At 32.4% G+C, this 24,218-nt stretch overlaps 1 protein-coding gene and 3 non-coding genes across 4 annotated transcripts; 2 read left to right on the top strand and 2 right to left on the bottom strand.

The window, feature by feature from the left end:
• Positions 1-11,136: 11,136 nt before the first annotated feature.
• LOC146539592 (putative ATP-dependent RNA helicase DHX34) lies at positions 11,137-24,010 on the bottom strand. Its single transcript, XM_085185149.1, has 19 exons — positions 23,251-24,010; positions 22,866-22,984; positions 22,347-22,513; positions 21,643-21,846; positions 21,097-21,229; positions 20,530-20,678; positions 20,100-20,207; positions 19,629-19,734; positions 18,783-18,988; positions 18,297-18,500; positions 16,773-16,955; positions 16,254-16,351; positions 15,822-16,023; positions 14,396-14,458; positions 13,768-13,949; positions 12,866-12,976; positions 12,438-12,559; positions 11,680-11,956; positions 11,137-11,427 (listed from the first exon to the last, which is right to left on the bottom strand). Exons 1-19 carry the CDS (start codon positions 23,787-23,789, stop codon positions 11,142-11,144), a joined length of 3,459 nt encoding a protein of 1,152 aa, XP_085041275.1. The 5' UTR covers positions 23,790-24,010; the 3' UTR covers positions 11,137-11,141.
• TRNAW-CCA (transfer RNA tryptophan (anticodon CCA)) lies at positions 14,946-15,017 on the top strand. Its single transcript has one exon. It is a non-coding gene; the product is annotated as a tRNA-Trp (tRNA).
• LOC146539594 (5S ribosomal RNA) lies at positions 17,238-17,356 on the bottom strand. The gene has a single exon (XR_014877979.1). It is a non-coding gene; the product is annotated as a 5S ribosomal RNA (ribosomal RNA).
• TRNAW-CCA (transfer RNA tryptophan (anticodon CCA)) lies at positions 17,769-17,840 on the top strand. The gene has a single exon. It is a non-coding gene; the product is annotated as a tRNA-Trp (tRNA).
• Positions 24,011-24,218: the final 208 nt, after the last annotated feature.

Genomic DNA, 24,218 nt, shown 5'->3' with positions numbered 1-24,218 from the left:
GGTATTGTGCCTTATCGTGGAAAAATTACATAGGTACCTATACATCCATCAGGCTTTCAAAGTCCACTGCTGGACATAGGACTCCCCTCCCCGAAAATTAAATAAATACTTACAGAAGTTAACTAAAATTATAATCAAAACCAGTTTATACTTTCGCTTCGGTTAAACAATAATTATTCTCAAACCAAATTGAAGGTTGAGTTAAGTGAAATTTAGCACATTAATTTAGGTTCCATGCAGCTTGTCTTGTCGGGTTCCGAGCGGGACGTATTTCCGAGGCGGTCGTAACGACCGGACGGTTCCCACGGACCAAGTAGATTAATACGCACGCATGTCAAAGCATTTACCGCGATTACGTCTCGCGAAATTACACTGTTTCAGATATGTTTCTTTGTTGATATATTTTTTTTTTCGTTATTATTGTTTTCAATTTCACGCTGTATCCCGCATGTAGCGGGTAAGGCAGAGGGAGCCTAGTCCTAGTCCTAGTTAAAGGATATTATAAAAAATTAACACTTACCTACCTATATTCTTTTTTTTGCAGGTGTTTGTCAGTCTTAAAATTTAACACATTTCTTATTTATCATATCTTATAGTGTATACCTATATGTAACTACTTTAACAAATATCTTTACCCACCGATCTCCAATCTCAATCTATTTTTGTTGAAAAAGAATAAACAAAATTAAATAACAAAAAAAAGGACTCTTCCAAAACTCTACATCCTTGTCCAAAAACCCGAAGCAAAGATTTCAGATTTAAGCCACTTATTACCAAAGGACCCGGACGACCGGACGACCGGCTCACGACAAGGGAACCTGAGTTAACCCCACCTGTTCAGCAATTACCATCCAGACAAGACAATGCGAACCCGAAATAGCCCTTCAACTTTCACGCTAAATTACGACCTAAGCTACCCAACGTACTCATTAAGTGAACGAATCTCGAAATGTATCGGGACAAGGTTTGGGCAACGACGATAATGAATGCTTGTTAATGGAAATTATTGTTACTTTTTTTAAACCATATTGGATTTTTTTAATAAAAAACGTAGTGTTATGTCATTGTAATGGTATAAAGAAATTATAAATCAGTCAACATAATGGATTTTTAAAGCTTCTCTAAATTTTGTTTGCTCTAGTACCTGTGCCTAATGATATAAACGAATTCAATTCCTTTAATAACTGTCAAAAACTTTTTTATTTTAATCGTCTTTAATATTGTCAACAACCTTTATGGTGGCAGGATAGGCAGAGAAGAACCTTAACCGTGAACCTTAGTGTTAAGACACTCCGTTCCCCAGTCAGTCACTTCCGTTCTCCACTTTCTGGAGAATTCTGACATAATTGCTTGTTGAATCGCGTAACTCAACGCCGCAACTGAAAAAATTATAAATTAATTATAAGCTTTTTTTTTATATATATAACTCTCGATTGCACAGGGATAGCAAAAAAAATTTTTTTTGCCTTTTAAGAGTTAAAATTTAGAAATTATAATTATTATCATTTACTTGAAATTTAACAAGGCCAAACCCAGTAGGTGCTTACTGACATTATCAAAGCCCGTATGAAGTAAGCCGCGGGCGCCCACTGCCAACACCGTTGCCTAATAAGACATTTAACAACAATCCATAGCCTCAACTATCCAAGCAACAGAACAACAAATTTCCACATCCATACAAGCATAAACGTTTTTGATGCGTGAAACTTCCTTTCACAAAGACTTAGCGCCACTTAAAGATTTTTTTTTATAAATAGTAATATCAATCTTAAAGCTATATTCATAGAGTAGCTTTTCGGTATTCATTTTTTGATATGCTGTCCAGCTAAACGAGCCGGGGGGTCCTCTCGTCATAGCTTGTCATATCTCCCATTGTGCTTAAAAACTTTTTATTGTTCACTGAATATCGTAAAAATATAATTGCATTACAATTGATAATAATTGGTTTAAAGAAAGACGATTAACATTATTTTGTTACTATTCTATTGAAGGAATGAAAGGTGGGATTGGGTGTGCGATCAAATATAAAATTATGTAGAACCAGCCCGTACGCGGGTTTACTATATTTTACATCTACCCTTATTTTTATATTTTATATATTTTACATCCATCCTTATAACAATATTAATTGCTAGATATTTAAAATTATATTCCTATTTGCTAACCCACCCCTTCTCCGTTTTATATTTGAAATGCGTTTATAGAAATGAAGAGAAACGTGACATCTGACTTTTCATATTATCTTTGCCAACACTGAGACAGAGAGAGAGAGAGAGACAATAGAAAGAACAGAACAGAACAGAACAGAGAGAGAGACAAAGCTAGTACATTAGATATCTATTTCTATAGTAATCCACATAAACTGAATCACGTGCACCAGCCAGTACAATATATCACAACAAATTATATCTCCCGATCGTTAGTTGACAAATAGATTTAATTTACAGTGTATAATACGAAGCAAGGCGGTGCTATCGAGTTGCTGAGTCACGAAGGCTTATGCGTCCTCTGAGGGTCTAGAATAGATTTAAACCTGCTAAAGTATATATTAATAATTATTTATTTATTTTAAATAATCAATTTTGTTGTTAAATATATTTTAACCGACTTTTGTAAGAAAAGGAGGTTATCAATTCGACTGTATTTTTTTCTATTTTTTTTTATGTTTATTACCTCATAACTTTTGACTGGGTGAACCGATTTTGATAATTTTTTACCCATCACTGAAAATCGTAAAATAAATTATTTTTTAACAAAAAATTAATTTATTGTTAAAGTTTATTTTATTTTAGTCTTACAAGTCTTAATTAAATTTAATTAAAAATAAAGAAATTTCACTAACAAGAAATATAACTCTATACCCATAAGTTTTATTTGTACTTTATTATCTAAGTGTTAATTAATATACATACATACAGTTGAATTCTAAAGATGTGTTTGTTTATTTCATATATGTATGTCACTTGCTATAACATAATCTTTCAAATATTATAAATTTCAATGTAAGTTTGTTCGCTATGCATTCACGTCGAAACTACTTAACTACCTAATTATCATGAAACTTTTCACATATTCTTCAAAGACAAAAGACATAATATACTTTTTATTAAAGCACTGAAGTAAAGCACGGCGTTGAGTTTCTCCATAATTCCGCGGAAAGTGGAGAACGGAGTGTCTTAACGCTATGTTCCCTTTCCCTACCCAGCTGGGTGCGGGATACAGCGTAAAGCTTATTTTTAGTATAGCTAATAAAGCCAATAAAAAATTCAAGCAAATCGACTCTACGTATTTTAAATACCTTTAAATACAAAAGTAATTGTCGCGACTACAACGACTTATCTGTGCAAATAAAAAAAAATGTGCACAGATCGTGTTAACACGCACACGGTGTTCTAGGGATTCGTGAAAGTAGAGTTAAGAAATGATTTTTAATGAATCTAGATAGAAATTTATAAGGATTTCATTTTTATTAATACTAAATGACAAATATATTATTTACTTGGAATTTAAAAATATTTTTGTATTTTACTTCATTCGTAGGAAGAAAAGATAAAGTTTCTTTTTCATTTTTTGTTTATACATATTTGGCGCGTTAACACAAAAGTAGGTACACAAATACCCCAATGACAATTTGCAATAATACAGAAATATGCCACATACCATATGCCATATGCCACATATTGAGGCCGTAGTGGCATAGAGGCACAAGGGTATGACTGTAACGCGACGGTTGTGGGTTCGATCCCCACTCGAGGAAGTGAAATATTTATTTACGTTTATATTTTCATTTCTTCGGAGTCTCTTAACACGAGGCTACAGGTTGAAATCTCTAGTCTAGATAGTGCATAAAATTCTATATATGTATAGTATTAGATACATAAAAAAAATACAATTCTTATTGTAAATTTCAATATAATTTCAATAATATAACACATTTTTTCACAGAGAAATTCCAACGACACATCCCCCACCTTATCTTATCGATCGATTGTAGTTCAACATCGCGTGCCGCGGTCCTATAAAGTATGTAAACGTCCTCCTTATCTCACCCGCTAGTACAGATGCTAGTCCGCCAGATAATCGCAAAGGGCTATAGCAGATACGAAACGAAAATACTGCCTTGAGTTGGATTCCAGCTCAAATTTAAATGGAAATGGAGTTTTTCAATATTTATGATGGAAACTGAGTGGTAAGAGAGGTAGGTGGACCTCGGTTGACCTTCGAAAACACAGTATCAAAGATACTGGAGGAAGGTCACGTAAAAAGCCTGAGGATCCCCCGAAGGATATGTATGAAGAGGATGATAGTGGACGAGGCTAAGAGGTTAAGAGTTTTTCATTTACAATATTTTAGAGGTGCTCTTGCCCAATGTTAATTTTAAACGTTTATTAGTATGTGAAATTTGTTTTAAGGAGTGTGTTAATGGATTTTAACTTAGCTAAATAATTTACCAGTGTGTAAGGTCAGTTGCGTAGGGACGTGCGACTATAATTACGACAGGTTATGGGTTCGATCGATTGGCACTCGAGGGTATGTAATTAATATTTAATAATATGTAAATAAGGTAAAGCGTGGCGTTAAGTCTCCAGAATTCGACGGAAAGTGGGGAACGGGAGTGTCTTGTTAGGACCAGAGTATCTTAACACTAGGTTACCTCTGCATAACCGGCTATGTGCGGGATGCAGCGTGAAACTAAAGAAATATATGTAATGTATATTTAAGACTAAAACTAGAATCGGCTTATGGTAGAATTTAAATATTCTTATAAAAGACAAACAAAAACGAACAGATATTTATTTTTATAATTGTTAATATCAGAATGTACCTATAGGTTTTTTTTTTAATAAAAATTACTGTGAAAACTGAAAATGTTCTTGTAGTAACATAGAACATATGATTAGTTTAATAATAATTAAATTTCTTGAGATAGCCGTCGTAGAGTTCCGCCATTCAACATTACAAGCCTCGAATTCGGGCAGGTTCTCTCTGGCTACCTCGCTGTGAGAGAAAAACGAATAATGTTTCTTAAGAGATATTATGCAATCATAAGCAAGAATTTCTTACCTAATTTGGCTAGCAGAACGTTAATGGTACCATGTAAATATTACCTATGTAGAATAGGTAAGTTCGCGTGGTTCACAGTAATCCCATACAGCCAGTTCATTGTGATATGGCGGGGCGTGCCAAACATTTTTAAAACATTAGCAAGCCTTTGAAATGTTTTTTTCAAGTAAATTTATTCAATTCGATTTGCTATCCGGATAAATATGAAAAGTTTTTAAAAATAGAGAACTTTAAAATACCTGCATCTATTTAATCTATTTAATAAATTAAGAATTTTTACATACCTCTTAAAAATATCTAGAATAAAGTCAAAATATTGTTGGAATTGATCGTGATTAAGAAAATGGTTGAATAAAGAAAATGAAAAATGAATATGAATTGATGAAGTAATTGATATTGGTTATATAGCATATAGTAGACGGAGGGAACCTAGTGATAGGATTCATCGCTTTATCGTATTAACGGAGAGGGAAAATAAAAATAATTCTTTTTTCATATGGAAATCGAACCCGTAACCAGCGTGTTTACATTCTGATACGCTATTAAGATAATTTTTTTCCAACAGTATTTTTCGATCGCCATTATTTCATTTGGTAACGTTAGTACGCGACGGTCGCGCGTAAATTGATAAACCTCGTGACCGCGCTGTCGAAGCCCACTGCGTATAACGTATAATATTTGCTGGGAATTTTAATTATATAGTACTATAATAGCAAAATAAATAACTGATAAACACGATGTTATTTTAAATTTATGTAGGTTGTGTACCGATAGGGGAGAAAAGGAGCACAGGCCGCCCTCCAACCAGGTGGACCGACGTCCCGAAGACAGAGGGAATCCGCTGGATTCAAAGGGTGCGGGACCAGACGGAGTGGCGAGAATTAGGGGAGGCCTATGACCAGCAGTGGACGTTGAAAGGCTGATGGATGGATGGATGATGATGGATGATGTAGGTTTTCTAGCGACGCTAAGTGTAAGTAGGTACCTACCTAGTATTGAAATGCTAATAAAAAAATCTAAAAGTTAATTTTTATCACCAGAGGGAGCCTAGTGTTAAGATACCTACTGCGCTGCCCACTTGCCATCAGATTTTGCAGGAGTTACGTGTTGAGTGCGGAATTCAACGCCGCGCTTTTCCTCGACACCAGAGAGAATTGCGAGCTAAGCTTCATATTATAATTTAACGATGAAAGGTCCACTAATTACCTACTTGTAGACTATTAGTACCTACCTAGGAGCTATATAAAAAAATATATTTATCACACATATTGTTTTCAAATTACCTATAGAACAGTTTCACTGTAATTAAATATGTCTTGTATTTAAATTGCCTTTACTATATAAGTTGGTTATTTCATATAAGTATATGAAAAATTCACAACTACTAGATAACGTTACAAGCCTTTTCTCTTAATATATCTAAGAGAAAGCATGTTCCATATAGGTAAGCTGAACCAACAATTATAAATTTCCACAGAGCCACGACTTCGTTTCACCCTTCTGTCGCTCCCGTCACACACAAGCTTACCTCCACGAAATAATTTCATTAAGCAACAGCAGATGCCATAGCTGTGCTTCCTACAGGTTGATAGGTTGACAGGTTCCGTTTGCAAACTTTACTGAACTACCAACAAATTTACTGAAAACAACTCTTAGTACTGAGGTTAAAGGAAGTGTAGTGTTTAATATCTATATATATAAAATCGAAAGGTCACTCACTCATCACGAAATCTCAGAAACTACATGTGCTAGGAATCTCAAATTTTGCATAGGAGTTACTTATAAGTAGGTGCTCGCTAAGACGGGAATTTGCAATATTCGACTTCTAAGGGGTTGTTTTTGGGGTTGAAAGTTTGTATGAAACTTCGTTACTACAAATGCTAGGAGTCTCAAATTTTGCATGAACGCCACTTATAGGACGTAGGTACTCATGGAGACAGAAATTAATAATAACGTAGTTCATGCAGGCGAAGCTGCGGGCGGGCCGCTAGTATTATATAAGTATTTGTGAAGATAAGATTAAGGTCGAAAGTAAACCACTGTTGAGAAGTCAGATCACGATTTTGTTGATTTTGATTTAATCGTGTCGGTGGGATGACAAGGTCTCTAAATCTACAGCTACTTCATGTTTATAATATGTGATCATTTTTAGGGTTTCGTATTTCAAAAGTAAAAATACGGAACCATTATGGAATCATTTTTTTGCCTATCAGTCCGTTAGTGGCCTTAGTAACAGAGTAATGAAATAAAAATAGTTAATATTTCATTTACATAACTGGGAATCGAACTCACAACTTGTCGCTTCTACAATAATTTATTTCAAAAAACACGAATAATCTTAAAAAAATTCGTAACCACATATAGTCCTACATAAAATTACATAAAGCAATAAATAATTGCTCGCAATTCTCCACATTCTTTTATCGTGAATATTTACAAAAGCAATTTAGTAATTAAAAGACAAAGCGTACGTTAATAAGTACCGTTTTTACTGTAGTTGTAGCTTGTACCTACATTAGTGTAGTATAATATATTACTACTATAGTATACTATAGTAGGTATAGTAACGTGACCATATTTCTATTGGCTCAAAACAGGAAACGGGTTTCCTTTTTTTAGAGAATTATTTTCGGTTTTCTTATGACATCTTTAATTTTTCTCGACGTCTAATGGTGCTTTTATTTTTTAGGTATAATTGACACTTTAATAAATAAATGAATACTTCCGAACCTGAAACCTACTGTACACGGAGAAATTTGTTTCAACCGAACTTCCAAGGCCAAAATTTCCAGGCCATTCCGAAAAAGACATTTGTACGTCCCAGTGGCATGTTCCGGGATACCGGGACAGTCCCATTCAAAACGGCACGTCTGGTCACGTCAAGTATAGAGGTATAGGTAGGTACTATAGGTAGTGTAGTAGTGTTCGTTATTACCGCTGTCGTGACCCGCCAGCCGGCTGCCGATGCCGGATTGCGATGCCCTTTTTAATTCGCACAATAACGCACCGTGCGTTGTGGACGCGAGCCGTTCATACGGGGTTGTTTCTTATATTTCATTCTTCTTTGCTAAAATTTAAAAAAAAATATATTTTTGGTACTTAGTTACCCAAGTTGGTTGGTTACCCAACCCTTGGTTACCCAAGGCACCTAAACAACGGTGATTCATTTCTATTTTTGTTACTTTTCCTTATTTTTATTCTTACAATTGTCAATATATTCTTTCTCGGACGTCATTTAGGTTTCATTTTAAATAAACGAAGGTAAGTACTTAATTCAAATTTTAACGTGAAAAACGTAAAATTTAGTAGGTAATAGGTAATTTAGTAGGTAACTTAGGTAGAGGAAACGGATTGGCTTATAGAATTGAGTATTGCATAGTTACTAGTTACCAGCATTGCCATAATAAAAAAAAGCAGAACTTTCGTTTTAACTGAGATAATAATAACAAAAAATTTCCAACACCACATGTTAAACAGAGAGAATCCACCATAAAATAACCACCCTCCGTAAAAATAATTACCCCCGACTAGGATTCGAAGCCACTACCATCGCGTTTTACAGCTCCAAACTGAACTATAAGACGATTATTATTAGATATATTAATAAATAGAATATCATCAGCAAGGAATGACCCAGTGTGGACCGCCTCGCGTCCAACAGTAAGAGATGCGATGAGCCCCGCCCTCTCTCGGCCTGACATTAGAGGACCGTCCGTAGTACTTACGTATTATGTATTCTGTACTCTTTACTCTCCTCTTTTTATCTCCTCTTTGCCTTTATTAAACGCACGCGATGCCTTGAGAAATGGGAATTTTAATTTATGTGTGGGAATGTACTTAGATGAATTGTAACGATTTTTAATTTTAAACTTGGTTCGCTTGTTAGATAATTTCTTTTATAATTGGTTAATGATTGTCTGTTTGTACTTTCCGTCGAATTTTGGAGGCATTGCGTGTTGAGTGGCGGTGTTCAACGCCGCGCGTCGAACTCAGTGAGAAGAAATGAAAATATAAATTTAAATAAATATTTCATTTCCTCGAGTGGGGATTAAACCCACAACTAGTCACTTTTGCAGTCACACTTTGTGCCCCTGCGCAACGATTGGCCTCAAAGGCAAGGAATTGGGAAATGGAGTGTCTCAACACTAGGTTCCTTCTGCCTACCCTGTTGTTGCAGGATTAGTTATAGTTATAAGTTACGAGGCCGGCCGTGGCGCTGGGACAAAAACGTGCAACTATAAGCGTGACAAGTTGTGGATTCGACTCCTGTCCGAGAAAATGAAATTTTTAATATTGTCATTACTTTGCTTTGGTGTCGCGGCAAAGCGCGGAGTTGAGTTTCGCCACTAAATACTACTTGCGGGATACCACTACCACTCTACATACGGGATACAGCGTGAACCTGAAAAAAGGAAAAAATAGTTATAATTTAACAAGGTTACAAAATAAACAAAAAACAAGGTGGTTCCTTACTTACGACACAGTCATAATACACACAATTAAATACTCACACACACATAAAAAAATAATTAAAGCGATACCTTGGTTACATTATAAAGGCACCTACGCCTGAAAAGGGGAAGTAGTATCTACTTACTTCCCTAACCTACCCTGCCTAATGTCTGGCAACACTACGTCTGTATTCCACAAACAGCAGGATAGACAAAAGGAAACCTAGTGTTAAGACATTCCGTTCCTCGTTTCCCGCCGAATTCAATAGACATTGCATGTGGCGTTGAATGGAAATATAGAATATTTTATTTCCTTGACTGGGAATCGAACCCACAACCTGTCACGTTTACAGGCCCACTTTGCACCCCTGCGCCATGACTAGCCTTATCTATCATACAAATATCATTTCAAATAGATATTAGATATCGTCGCGGGCGGTACAAGAACTTCTTATAAAACAGCATCAGTTCAAATAACACAATCACGATTTCTTTCAAACAATAAAACACTATTTAATGTTTACTTGCGACTTGTAGGGTACCTATAGGGTACCTAGCATCTAGCAATGAACGACTGTGGACAATCAGCACGATCCTTCACGCCATCTACTTTAATTCACGCCTTTGCTAGGATTCCGTTGTCGTTTATTCTTTTGGAGAAATGCTAAAAATTATTTAGATACAGGTACTTACATATAATAAAATTGTAAATGATAGCTGTCTGTACGTGGAAGATATATGAGAAAATCTGTTGTTGTAAGCATTTATCATTGCAGTAGAACCCAAAAATATTTGTTGGTTTGTCTGTGCGTTTGTGCACTCAAATCTTAGAAACGCGTTAACCGATTTAAATACAGTTTCAACTTTGGGATTTTGGCAAGAATTGTGCTCATATATTTGAACTCACGCCTTTTGGAAACCTTCGAAACGCTCTGATCAACTAAGTCATAGTCATAGTCATCGGACTACGTCGAAATTCATTGGTCATGGCAGATCTTAGCAGCAAATTACCAATCCCACCAGTTGCTTCTAAACCATAAGTCCAAATGAAACACAAAAAATAACCTACATATTATTATACAGAACCCAACAACTAAATATTAGTAAATAGTTAAACATCTTTTGTTTTTAATTTTATCAGCGCAATGGCGCAGTCGTGACTGGTCTCGTCCGGGAGCGTCGTTCCACTAGTTGCGAAGTGTCTTCGGAAACAGATACAAAAGATTGTTTCCATGCAATTTTATTAGTTTAATAACTTTTACCGTTGCCTTGTGCTCTATTTTGTTAATATTTGTAATTTTGTACGAGATAATTGGATGGAAATTCGAGAAAACAGTATGTTTTTTCGTTAGTCCATAACTTCTTCCAGTGAAAGTCCCATAACATTCGATTTAGCTGTTCCGGTGTTTAGCCAAAAATATTTCTTTGTTTCAGTATCAAATATCGAGTAAATAATATGATTTAAAATTTAATTGTCTTGTTTGTGCAGGCAGATTATTCATTTTCATTTATATGTATAAAGGATATAGATATGAACTTTTCCATTTTTTTAAGCTAAATGAAACCTTAGATTCTAATTAGCCCCTAAAGTATAAAAAAATATATAAATAAAACCCAAACATACATTTATTCCTTTATTTTACAAGCTTTCTTATGTTTCAATATTTCAACAGGCGTTAAATAGAGGATGTTGTTACAAATATCACATTTATATTCTTTAGAATTAGGTTTCATAATCGGAACTTCTTTTTTCTCTTCTCTCTTCTCGATTGTTCTAGAAGAACAAGTGAAGTACTTATGTTGTAACTTTTCTAGAGGTGACAGACAAACTGACATATCACATTTTTCGCATTTCCATGGAATATTATAGGATTCTTGATAGCTATTATAGCTCCATTCTGTATCTACTACACTATAAAACACACAAAAATATAAAATTATTAATAAATTTATCATTTATACTTGCTAAATGCATTTTTCTTATTATATCCAGACAAAAACCTTTAATTATGTACCATATATTTTTTTAGGTACTGGGAACATAGTGTTTCTCTCCACTTTCTGTCGATTTTTCGAGAAATTGCGTAAATAATGCATTCCTCCGAGCTGAAATTGAACCGACAACCATCACCCTATATATAACGTGATATCTTATAGTACTTACCAATTATAAACTATATTATCCGTCACATAAACACCACCTTTCTTCTCATTCGCACGGCATTCCAGACCTTCCTCAAAGGGATTAGGGTCTATATTAGGGTGGTCACTTGGCCCCATATACAAGACTTTAAGGTCACCAGGCAATAACCTTTTAATAGTATAACTTATATCAATATTAATAAATGAAGATATATCATTTGATAATTCATATTGAAGTTCGTCATAAGTATTTTTGTGTTTTTTGAGTTCATTTTCTACTGATTTGTTTGGATTTGCGTCTGGAATGGAAATATTTTGTATTAGTTTTATGTAAACTCAAAAAATATAAAGCATTTTTTAATATAATTTTTATTATAAAATAAATCTTAAAATACTTTTTTATTTTTATTATTTGATATTTCAATTAAATTTCAAAGGATAGGATTATTTTCTAAATTATTTGTAATTATTTTGCAACAATCTAAAAGTTACATAAATAGACCAAATATAATGTCATTAATAAATATTATTCTGATTTTTCTTAGTATAGTCATCTAGTTTCTAGATTTTTCTTAGTATAGTCATCTAGTTACCATATATTTAATTTAAATTTAATGTAGGTAAAAATTATATGTCCTAATACAAACAAAACAAAACTAAATTGATCTACTAATCCTAAAAAAATCATAAAACCAAATTAGCGCATTCATCTATAGATAACTTCAGGGCTAACTTCTATAGATTTTTTTAATATATAGCTTTTTAAAAAAACGACGGTACCAGCTAATCTCCTATTGATAAGGGCGTCCCAACGCTGTCGTAGTTTAGTCGCCTTCATTAGTAGGTTCAATCCACTTTCAGGGTAAGGGAATTCTAATAACAGCCACGAATCACAAACCAATCTGCAAAATAATAATAATCAAAAACCTTTTTTTCAAACGTGTTTGTCTTCAGTTATGTTAAACTCAAAATGAAACTGGCCTAACTGTAACATTATTTTATTTTATTAAATTTTCAATATTATCATTACAATTGACGATGATTTCATGAGTAAATGATAAATATGTATTTAACAAAATCAGTATATACAGGATGTTTAATTAAGTTCATTTCTAAAATAAAATTTTACTATAATAGTACATACAATCTATCCAATGCCTTACCAATATTTACAATTATTAAATTTTAAACAATATAAATAACATTACCTACTAAAACCTATATTAGTGTCTATAGAATGTGCTAAAAGTAATAAAGTTTGAGCTGCCGGCATTCGCATTGAATTTACTATATATGGTTTCGTTGTTTCCAGAAGCGACCTGGAATTTATAAAAAAAATATTTATTTTACAACATAAACTTTTGTCATAAAGGAAGGACAAAAGTTTATATTAGATATTAGATTAGATTATATTTTTGTTTTAAATCATTATCTATACATCGTCTGTACATGGAAGGTTTTTATTTTCTCTCCTTACTTACCATGAGACCATTATAAGTTAAGTGGCAGAACTTAAAATTCACCATGTCTCCTTACTAGAGTAAGGAAATAAAAATAATTATTTCACCAAATGGAAATCGAACTCAACACCATCATATTTACAGATTGTAACCATAAAAAAATATATGAAACTAAATATCTATATATATAAAAGGACTTGTCCTCACTGACTGAGGTAAGACGCACGCACAGCCGTAACCGCTGTGCGTAGAAACGTGAAATTTAGACAGATGTTTACTTTCGTAATCTGGACATCCACTAAGAAGGGATTTTGAAAAAATTTAACCCTAAAGGGGTAAAATAGGGGTTCAAAGTTTGTATGGAAAATAATTTAAATCGGCACCGATTTTTATAAAATTTGAAATTTAGATTTTTAAAAGTATTTAATTGAACACGTGTTTCATCGTTTTCTAGAATTCTCCCCCTAAGGGTGCAAATAAGGGGTTGAAAGTTTGTATGGAAAAATCTTTAAATCGCCACCGATTTTTATAAAATTAGAAATTTAGACTCTTAAAAATATTTCATTGAACACATGTTTCATGGGTTATTAGAATTCACCCTTAAATACGCAAGCGAAGCTGCGCGCGTCCGCTAGTAATAAGATACTTACAAATAACACAAAACTTGGTGTTTCGATGACAACGGCAACTTGCTCTTATATCCCAAAGGCAGATCTGTCTGTATATCATCTTCATGCAATTGTAACACTTTTGAATTTCTACCGAAATAGGATGTGGGGTGAAGGAAAACGAACGGTTTACTCCAAGTATGATATAATTGGTCGGAAACTGACTGAAATAAGCAAAATATTTGTTATTAGTATGGAATATTAAAGTTACTTTAGAGGCTTGAAAGTGTTGCCAGAGCCGAGAATTAAAAAAATAAAAATTAATCTCCCTATTGTGGATAGAATCTGTAGCGTTTTACGTGTGTATGTCAATGATTATGGCAATATTAAAGTAGGATTCGAACAAAATCAATTAACGAAAGCAGCATCATAATAATTTATGAAAACCAGTCAAGTGCGAGTCGTACTCGTCCATCGGGGCTTCCGCACAAATTTCAAGATACTAGGTCAAAGGAAACTAATATTGCAGCTATTAATATCAAATATTCAAGTCTATGGTATCTTAATACCTCCACAGGACAGGGTCTTGAACATATTTCAAGATAAAAAAGTGATTCTACAAGAGTTTTTAACTTTTAAGGTATGGAAGCCTAAAAACAATTTGATTTACCTTGCAATGATTGAATTCATCTGCTACAGCCACTTGTGGATATAAGGCTCGGCATAACACTAGCTAAAACATAAAGAAAATAATAATGTAAAATATTTAATATAACAAATTTAAAATGTTTCTCATATACTTCAAGTTGTAAAAGTGTTAGTGTAGTTTATATAAATTCTATTAAAAATATTAGAATGACCAGGCGTTTTAGCGTTAAGCTATATTATATTTTTCAATTTTTTTGTCACGCAAACGCAGACCAATAGTATCTCCAGGTCGTCCCTCCAATATCGGACCAGGACTTCATCCGCTCTTCTGATCCCCGTGATCCCCCGCTATGGTTGAACGCTATAGGTTCCATGCATTAAAATATTATTCTAATTCTCTGAATTCACACATTTTAAAATAATACATCCAAAAACACTAAAACATATTATATCAGTAAATAAAACATATATATTATATATGTATTACTATATCAGTACTTTGTTATCAATAACAAATTACGATAATAATTTAAGCCGATACTGAATACTAAATTAGAGCAATTACAATATAAGATTCCGTGGCGCAACGGTAGCGCGTCTGACTCCAGATCAGAAGGTTGCGTGTTCAAATCACGTCGGGGTCAAGGATTATTGATTAGAAGATTTTTTTTTAATATTTATTATTATCTATTTTTTTAGTATTATTATATAATTTTAAGTAGAAAAATTACAAACAAAATGGTACCTATTACAATCAAATGCTTTTATTACATTGAAAAGCTTAATTTTGTGAATTATTTTAAGAACTAAATGAATAAAATGTGATAAAGTATAATGTAATTTTAAAGTTAAAATATATATGTCATGAAAAATCACAATTGTTTTTCAATGTTACTCACATGTTTAATACATTTTCTATATTATTATACATATTAGAAAATTTAAAATAAAAATATGCTAGTTTATTTGATTACTCCTAAATCATCGATAGTTACATGTTAATTAATATGTTTTTCTATTATATTTTTCTGTAATGTAACTTTGTATTACATTTCATATTAATATTTAAATACGAAGGGAGAGAGTCAACTGTAATAACTGTGGTGGTTGTGGATACAATCTGCTCTCGGGAAAAAGATTATATACTTTTCAATTATTTTCAATATCTGGTAAGATAAAGGTGGACAGTTTTTTAACACTGCGTTCTATAAATTTATTTTAAGATTTTTTTATAATTTCTAAGTTATTAAAACTTCAAGCGCTAAAAGAATGTCCCAAATCAATTAATCATACATTATAAAGAAAAAATCTGCAAAAATTACTAATCTCAATCTAAATTATTATTAGTAAGACATTTAAAATTTACCCAAAATATTGTTTTATAATATGTATTATTTTATAAAAAAAAAAGATATACAGATAAAATAAAAAAGAATTTAACAAACTACCTTCAACATAATAAGATCCCTTCCACTATTAGTGCTCGATCCGTTAATGAGAGCTCGTATTCTACTCGCATCGTTCGTCATACGGAATTCTATATCACGTATATCGATTGCGTTGTCCTCTTTCTCATCTATTATCTCAAAAGTGTCCACTTTGAGACGTTTCTTACGTTTTGATTCTTCGGCCGCTTTGTTTTTGTATTGCCTGAAGTTTTATCATAAGGTTATATAAATAAAAACATATTGTCTTTATTTTGGCTTCATGCTACATTCCGCATAAGTATACCAGTGTAGGCAGAGGGAACTTAGTGATAAGACACTCCGTTCTCCACGCGCCGCCGGAATTCAACTACGCGTTCGGTTTTGTTACCAGATCGAAGAAAAAATCATTTATAAATAATTTTTTAAATAACATATTTTTTTAACGGTATATACCTTCTCATATCTTTTAATTGTTTCATTTGACCGTGTCTCATGGAACGTTCTGCTGAAGACATGGTTTCAGGCTCCTGAGTTTCCATTAGATTATTGTCCTGTAATAAATTAAATCCTCATTATTTAATTTTTTTGTATCGCTTTTGGCCGAAGATCCAGCTTCTCGTGGAGATAAAATCTGATTAAATTAACACTGTCCCCTGTATAATATTGTTTCTAATACCTATCTACCTAATGTCAGTCGTTTTAATTAATACATTATACAATAATGTCAAATATAACGCAGTGGCCCAACGTGTAACTATTAACGCGACGGTTGTGGGTTCAATTTGCATTTGTTTTTTCGCTTTGATGACAAGAAGCACTGGAGCACGGTTTTGAGTTTCTCCACTCAATTAACAATGTCTTCAAAATAACAAGGTGATAGTGATGAACGGAGTGTCTTAACACTAAGTTCCTTCTGTCCACCCTGCTATAAACAAGTGCTATAAACAAACTTATAATATAAAAAATCAATACTTGTAATAAATTCTTCAATTGAGCAGCAAGTTTAGTCAGTTCGTACAATCGTTGTTCCTCAACGCCTCGTCTCTTGCACCACGCTCGACCGCCACCTTTGGATTTCTCTTTCAGCCAGGCACAATATAATGATAGTAGAGTCATAGGGTCGCCGTGGTCCGATTCATCTGGTTTACGTGAGTTCTGGAAAGAATTTGTTTTTTTTGTTATAAGAGAAAATATAACTTAAAGGAAGAGTTTTAAAAAGAAATAATAAATTATATGATTACATACGCTCATATTTTTAAAATACACAATTATTACTTTGCATTATCATATTTTTGATAACAAAATATTTATATCAAAGTAAATTTACTTCTAAGACTAATCTAAAGATTACTGATAATTAAAATTACTTCTAAAATGAAAGCTATTTACACATCTATGTACTAAACATTAAGGTTTATTTATAAAAAGTGTCAAAAAAGCCAACGGCACGCGGTGTTCCCAGGCGGTCACCCATCCAAGTACTGACCGCGCCCGACGTTGCTTAACTTCGGTGATCGGACGAGAACCGGTGTGTTCAACGTGGTATGGACGTTGGCGACAACTTCAACTAATATATGCTTCTATTTCAATATACAATTATATTAGCAAAAAAGCCAATGGAACGCGGTGTTCCCATGCGGTCACACACGTTTCTAATATTAATATGAAAATAAAATAAATTAGCTACTATATTCAATCTAATACATAAAAAATTATAATTTCGTAAAATCATTAAGAGAAACAATGGCACAAGAAATATCTGTATTTTTCACATAAATAGTATTGAATTTTAAATTACGAATAAAATTATGATAACATAAAATGCAAAGAAAGTTTATAAAAAATTTAAATAAATATTATAAGATAAATAAGCATTGTTTTACTAGAAAAAGTATATTAGAACCAAATTTTAAGAAAATTAATAGGATTTGTCGATACTATATCTAAATTAGAGAAAACCCATTGTAGGACTCCGTGGCGCAACGGTAGCGCGTCTGACTCCAGATCAGAAGGTTGCGTGTTCAAATCACGTCGGGGTCAAAAGTTGTATATATATTCCTGTTTTGCATTTTTATTTTATTAAAATATTTATATCAAAATATGTTTATTTCCATTTAAATTTTAAGTTGTACTGAATGGTTTTTCTTTATAAAAAATATACATGTGTGTGTTTATAATGACATGTATAAATGTTAGCTTATTTATAATTTTTTTAAATAGTGTTTTCCTTTTTCAATTTGTATAGTTCAAAATTTAATAACAATATTGTTCTTTTATATCTATATTTTATATAAAATTATAATTAAATGTAATTATATTTAAATTTCATATACCAAACTCACTTCACATTTGAGGTGCCGATCGATTCCAGTAGTAAATATGGACAGGATACCAAGTGCTGCTTAATGGGCCAGCACAGATTTAAGTTTATGTACTGTTAGGCTCGTTTTACAAACTACTTGAGTTTAAGCTAAACATCTACAATCTCGTACTCACTTCACACTCGAGGTCCCGATGGGCTCTAGTAGTAAATATGGACCGGATTCCAAGAGCTGCTGTGAGGGCGAGAGCGGAATCCAGTTTATGAGGTGGTAGGCTAGCACTGCCTACCACTAAGGCTTTTGCTAAAGACACTTCCACTGGCAGGTTTGATAATGCTTTACCTAAGGGTGTTAGTTTTTCGTTTGATGTTAAGGCACCCTGGAAATTAAGTATTAATAATGCAAAGGTCAAATATAATTATGTTTTATTTGGATATTTATTACTTGATGTAGAAAATTAAAGTGAAAAAAAGTTACTAAGTTATGCCATAAATATTGATAGACATTTATTTTTCAGCATCACGCTGTATCCCGCAAACAGCAGGATAGACAGAAAGAACCTAAAGTCAAGATTTCTTTGAGTGAAAATCGAACACACAACCATCCTGTTTAAAGTTAGCGCCACTAAGTAAAAACCGATAGGTAACTAATTAAAACTTACATGTTGCTTCAATTCCAACAAAGCATCCTCTATAGCGTTATCAGGGGGTTTATCTATAAAGGGGAATACCCTGACATCATTCACACCTAAAGAACTCATTAGAAGTAGCAAAGAAGCTAAAGGAACCCTAGATACTTCTGGTGTACTGAAAGAATCCATGTCTGCGTATTGTTGATCTGAGTAAATACGATAACATACACCGGGACCTGTATACAAATAAAAAAAATGGTGGTGGAAAAATTATAAAATTGCGTTTTTTATAGTTTCCCCCCACATGGCAGCCTACCCTGCTAAGTAACCTGGGAACTTAGCGATAAGACACTACATTCTCATTAATACATTTGATCTGCTCCCCATTTACTGCCGAAACTCTGGTGGCATTGCATGAAGAGTGGCAACACTCAAAGCAAAAATTGGAAAAATCTAAGAAAATGAAAACTCGACATGTCAAGAAAACTAATGGTTAATGGTTAACTAAGTGGAAAACGTAGTGTCTTAACATTAGGTTCCCTCTGCCTACCCTGCTGTATGCGGAATACAGCGTGATGCTGATTTATTTATTTTTTTATACTAATAAATATCTAATGTAATATACAACAACGCAATTTATTATAAAATATTATTAATAAAATTCGAAAAAAAAGTCTAGGGATTGAATTATTGGTAACATGTGTTGTTTTGTTTTCTTTGTTTACATTTTGTCTCAAGCAGAACTAAATAGATTATCGTGTATTTCATAAATTTTATTCAAACCAGTGTGATTTCTTTTTTCAAATAAAGTTATTATAAACACCTTGTTTAGGACCTGAGACATGATTTACATATATCAAAATTTAAATACTATACCAGTTCTCCCGGCTCTCCCCTTTCTTTGGTCAGCACTCGCTTTTGATATCCAAAATTCTTTAAGCCTTTGCATTTTTGTTGACGAATCGTAACTCATTTCTTTTACCTATAAGCAATAAGCGACTTCAATAAAAATTATATTAGTAGATTTTCAACTTTACAATATTTTTAAATATATAATTTTTTGTATTGTAAATATGTCAAATAATATAGCCCAGTAGTGGCGGAAGGACACAGTGTGCCTGTATACGCAGCTAGTTCGGCACCCACTTGAGAAAATGAAATATTTATTTACATTTCTTCGCTACGGTGTTGAGGCAAAGCACGACCTTGAGCACGCAATGTTCCAGAATTAGGCGGAAAGTGGCGAATGTCTTAACAGTTGGTTCCCTCTACCTATCGTCTACCCTACTATGAGCGGGATACATCGTGAAGCTGTTCGTTTAAATAATATATTTTTATTTTATATACTTTTCCTGAATCCACAACGAATCTAATGCCATCTATTGTCACTGAAGTTTCAGCTATGTTAGTAGACACTATACATTTTCTGACGCCCTCTGGAGGATAATCAAAAACCTGTAAAAAAATTACAGTAATTATTATTAAGACCCAGTAAACCAGCTTTTGATTGTTAACGCGGTAATTGTGGGTTCGATAACCACGTGTTGTTGTTTTCATTACTCCATTCTGGTAAACATAGTGCGGTGTCGAGTATCGTCATATACCACACATTATATTGGGAGTAGAGAACAGTGTCTTTACACTAAAATCTCTATGTCTACCCCCCATGCTTAAAAATGTCTTTGTGACTTTCTCAGGTTCCCACTGCCTATCATGTTATGTGCATCATGCAAACATAGTGTTAAAAATATATTCAAACCACTACTGTCACACTAACCTTATCTTGTTCTATAAGAGATAAGCCGCTGTGCAATGGTAAAACTATCCAAGTTTTAGTTTTCTCCGCATATTGTTGAGCTGCATCACATATTGAGGTTATTTCTTGAACACCCGACATAAATATTAATAAATCACCTCTTTCGTCACCTGGAATTTTTAAATTATAATATTGTATATTTAATTACGATATTATTTATCCATAGATAAATTTGGGGGTCGTCGTAGCACAGCTTCTCATTGTGAGCGTGACGATTGTGGGTTCGATTTTCACTCGGGGTATATTTATTATCATTTTTTCGCTCTGGCAACAGGACAAATATTGCGGTTAAGTCTCGCCAGTCGCAATGATTCCAAAATAGAGCGGAAAGTGGGGAGTGTTGTGTTATACATTAAATTCCTTCTGCCTACCCTGCCTGAATAAGACAAAAAGATAAAAAATTTAAAAAATCCAGGTATTTAAATAATAAAAAAATCTGAATAAAAGCACATAATTTCGCTATAACATTATTACTATACAATTCATTAAAAAAAAATCATATTAATAAGTCAACAATATTTTACTTACTAGGATATTTACTATCAATCAATTGCATTATCTGAACATATGGCTGAGGATCAAGTCGATCATCTCTCGATGGTTTATCTTCAATCAATATGGGTTTATAGTTTAAATCAATGGGATATAACCTTCCGGGAACCTATATAGAAGAAACAAGTATACATAAGTTTTTCTTATTTTTACATTATAAAATATTACATTTTTGATAATTATAGCTTTGTTTGTGGGTTCGATCCCCATTCGAAAGAAAGCAACTTTACACAGTGTCTCGGGAATTAGGCGAAAAAATTAAAGTTGAAAAAATATATTGTAATTATTTTAATAAAACTAATTACAGAAGTTTTTAGTATGAAATAAAACACTTTTATTGGTATTTTGTCTATGCAATGTGTAAAAGACAAACTTATATTATATATAAATATATATTGCATATATAAATATATATTGCATATATAAATATATATTGCATACTCCTAGCACAGTAATATAAAAAAACGATTTAATTTGTTTTTGTAACATAATTACTAAACATATAATTTTTAACATACGTACTTGTATAACAACAGCTTCTTCTTTGCAAAAGTAATCTTCAAATAATTTTATATTAATAGTTGCAGACATAAGCACTAGTTTAATATCATCTCTTGTATGTATTAGACATTTAAGGATGCCAAGCAAAAAGTCACCCATGAGATGCCTTTCATGTATTTCATCAAGTATTATTACGTCATAGTTTGGTAAGTTTTCTGATGACATCTGTAATTATTAATTATTAGCAGAGATAACAAAGTGTCAAGACATTTCATTCTTTGTTTTCTGAACAAATTTGAGCAAGTATGGTAAGTGGTGAAAGTCATTCCAGCTTATCTAATGAGATAAATATAATTGCAATCTTTTCAAAGGTGATCAAATCACAATGAAACCGTCATGTTTACAGTCAGATCTTATGCCACAATGGATATTTTTTATAAGTTCACACTGTATTCCGCACATAGCAGAGGGAACCTGGGGACCTAGTTTAGGATACTTAGTTGTCCATTAAGACAGTTCTGTTCCCCAATACACATGATATTAAATTATTTAGTATTTTTTTTATTACACAGTAACATATTGTTCACATGGGAAAAAATATTCAAATATAAGTAAAATCCTAAAATCTGATCTTTGCACAATCAACTCATTGACAGGGCTGTCTTTACATAAGAAAACACTAATCTAATGCTTAAATACAAAATAAATCATAATAAAAAATATACCTGTCTCAATAATAATCCTTCTGTTATAAAGCATATTTTAGTATCTGCTGTCTTGCTCTTTTCAAATCTTATTTGATATCCAACCTTTGTATCAAACTGTGTTAGCATTTCAAATGCAACACGCTTCGATAAAGAAATACAAGCTATTCTTCTGGGTTGAGTGCAAGCTAAAAATTAAATAAAATATATATTAAAAATAAGTTATAAGATTTTGGCACAGGGGCACATCCACTTGAGGAAATGAACAATTTTCATTTCCTTGCTCTGGTATGCAGAATTCAACTTAAACTGTGGAAAAGAAGAAACTTAATAGGAACCAAGTGTTTTAACACTACATTCCCAATTTTCCTCTGCCTACTTCCTTACTATGTGTAAGATACAGTGTGAAGCTAAAAAAAAAATGTATGTGCAGTAACACTTACAAGAATTACTATTAAAATATTTAAAAAATATGCTTTTGTGTAAAATTTTTACTCAAACATTAAAATGATTTCCAAATTATAATAATTAGGCTATTACCTATGTTCTGAAATCCAGCTGTGTGCAAATACTGAGGTACTTGTGTTGATTTACCACATCCTGTGTCACCAGCTACAATAACTACTTTTTCATTTTGTACAGCTGATACTATTTCATTTCTGTAAAATGCAAAAGATATAATATTAAGGTAGTAAAGTAAATTAAAGTAGTTATTTGCTACATACTTCTTCTGTATAAAAGTAATATAACACACATGGTGGTCTTGTATACTATTACAACTTTTGGCACCATACACTGGCCAAATGCTTTTGGGTAATATTCAGTTATTTATGTCACAGTAAACAACATGAAAAATAACAATATTTTTAAATTACCGTTTAAATTATAGTAATTAACATTCATTTTAAGTAAATTAAAAACAAACCTATATTTAGCAACAGGAAGATCATTTTGAGCTTTCCTTAGTTTTCTTAGTTTCTCAAATTTCTCCTTATTCTTAAAATCTAAATATATTGAAACAATATTTAGAAATACATCAAACATTTTTTTATCCAATTTCTTCATTTCCCTCTCATCATAAACTGTGTCAATAAATTTCATTTTACTTTTAAAATTAATGCAATGATGCTTAGAAAATACTTTGGGAATTTCTTTTTCTGTAAGTGCACCATCTTTGGTTTCTATATCTATAATTGTTTTACCAGCTTTTTTTAAAGTGTCCTCATATTTCTTTACAAATATCCAAAAGTCATCTAGACTGTTTATTATAGTATTTGAGTCATTACTGTATGTTATCATTTTATTTAAATCTTTCTTATAGTCTAGAAAACTAAATTCACTACTAGATGTTGTTGAAGATGGACTTTGTTTTCTAACTTTATGGCTTTCCGTCAAACTTCTTTCATCAGAACGAGACCTTTTTCTTCTCGAAGATTCATAATAATCTCGAGATTTTCTACTCATATTTTTAACACTTTTGATACAAACTCCAATTTTAAAGCGATAATAATATAAATTCCTATTGAAACATTATTAAAAACGACACTGACTGAGCCCAAAGTTATAGTTAGCCCTTATATATTTTTAAATAAGAAAACAGAATTAACAAGTTAAATAAACATAATATTATGAATTACGATTTATGACGTTTCAAGCGTGGCCTCCAATACATAAATAAACAATAATTGACATAACATATGACATTTTTAAGATTTGACATAAGGTAAAACCATTGATTGACTGAAACTGAACTATAAGTTCTGAGCTGTAGGTTTATTATAACAAAAACTAATCAATAAATTAGTTTAATTTTGTAAAATAAAATTTAAATTACTAATATAGGTATGGTAAATGCTATTATTTTTATATTATTATTTTATTTATGTAGCTAAC

This window comes from Heliconius melpomene, chromosome 4 (genome assembly GCF_056956725.1).
Source record: "Heliconius melpomene rosina isolate 202511_hmr_F chromosome 4, ASM5695672v1, whole genome shotgun sequence".
NCBI classification, from domain to species: Eukaryota; Metazoa; Arthropoda; class Insecta; order Lepidoptera; family Nymphalidae; genus Heliconius; species Heliconius melpomene.
The sequence above is the reverse complement of the archived record's forward strand: the minus strand, read 5'-3'. Positions and strand labels throughout refer to the sequence as shown.

Coding starts and splice junctions, on each gene's coding strand:
- LOC146539592 (XM_085185149.1), bottom strand. CDS start 23,789: ATGAGTAGAAAATCTCGAGATTATTATGAATCTTCGAGAAGAAAAAGG. Junction 19,735..20,099: donor TCGTTGTGGATTCAGGAAAA/GTATATAAAATA, acceptor TATTGCTTATAG/GTAAAAGAAATGAGTTACGA. Junction 11,957..12,437: donor TATCAATAGGAGATTAGCTG/GTACCGTCGTTT, acceptor TTTCCATTCCAG/ACGCAAATCCAAACAAATCA.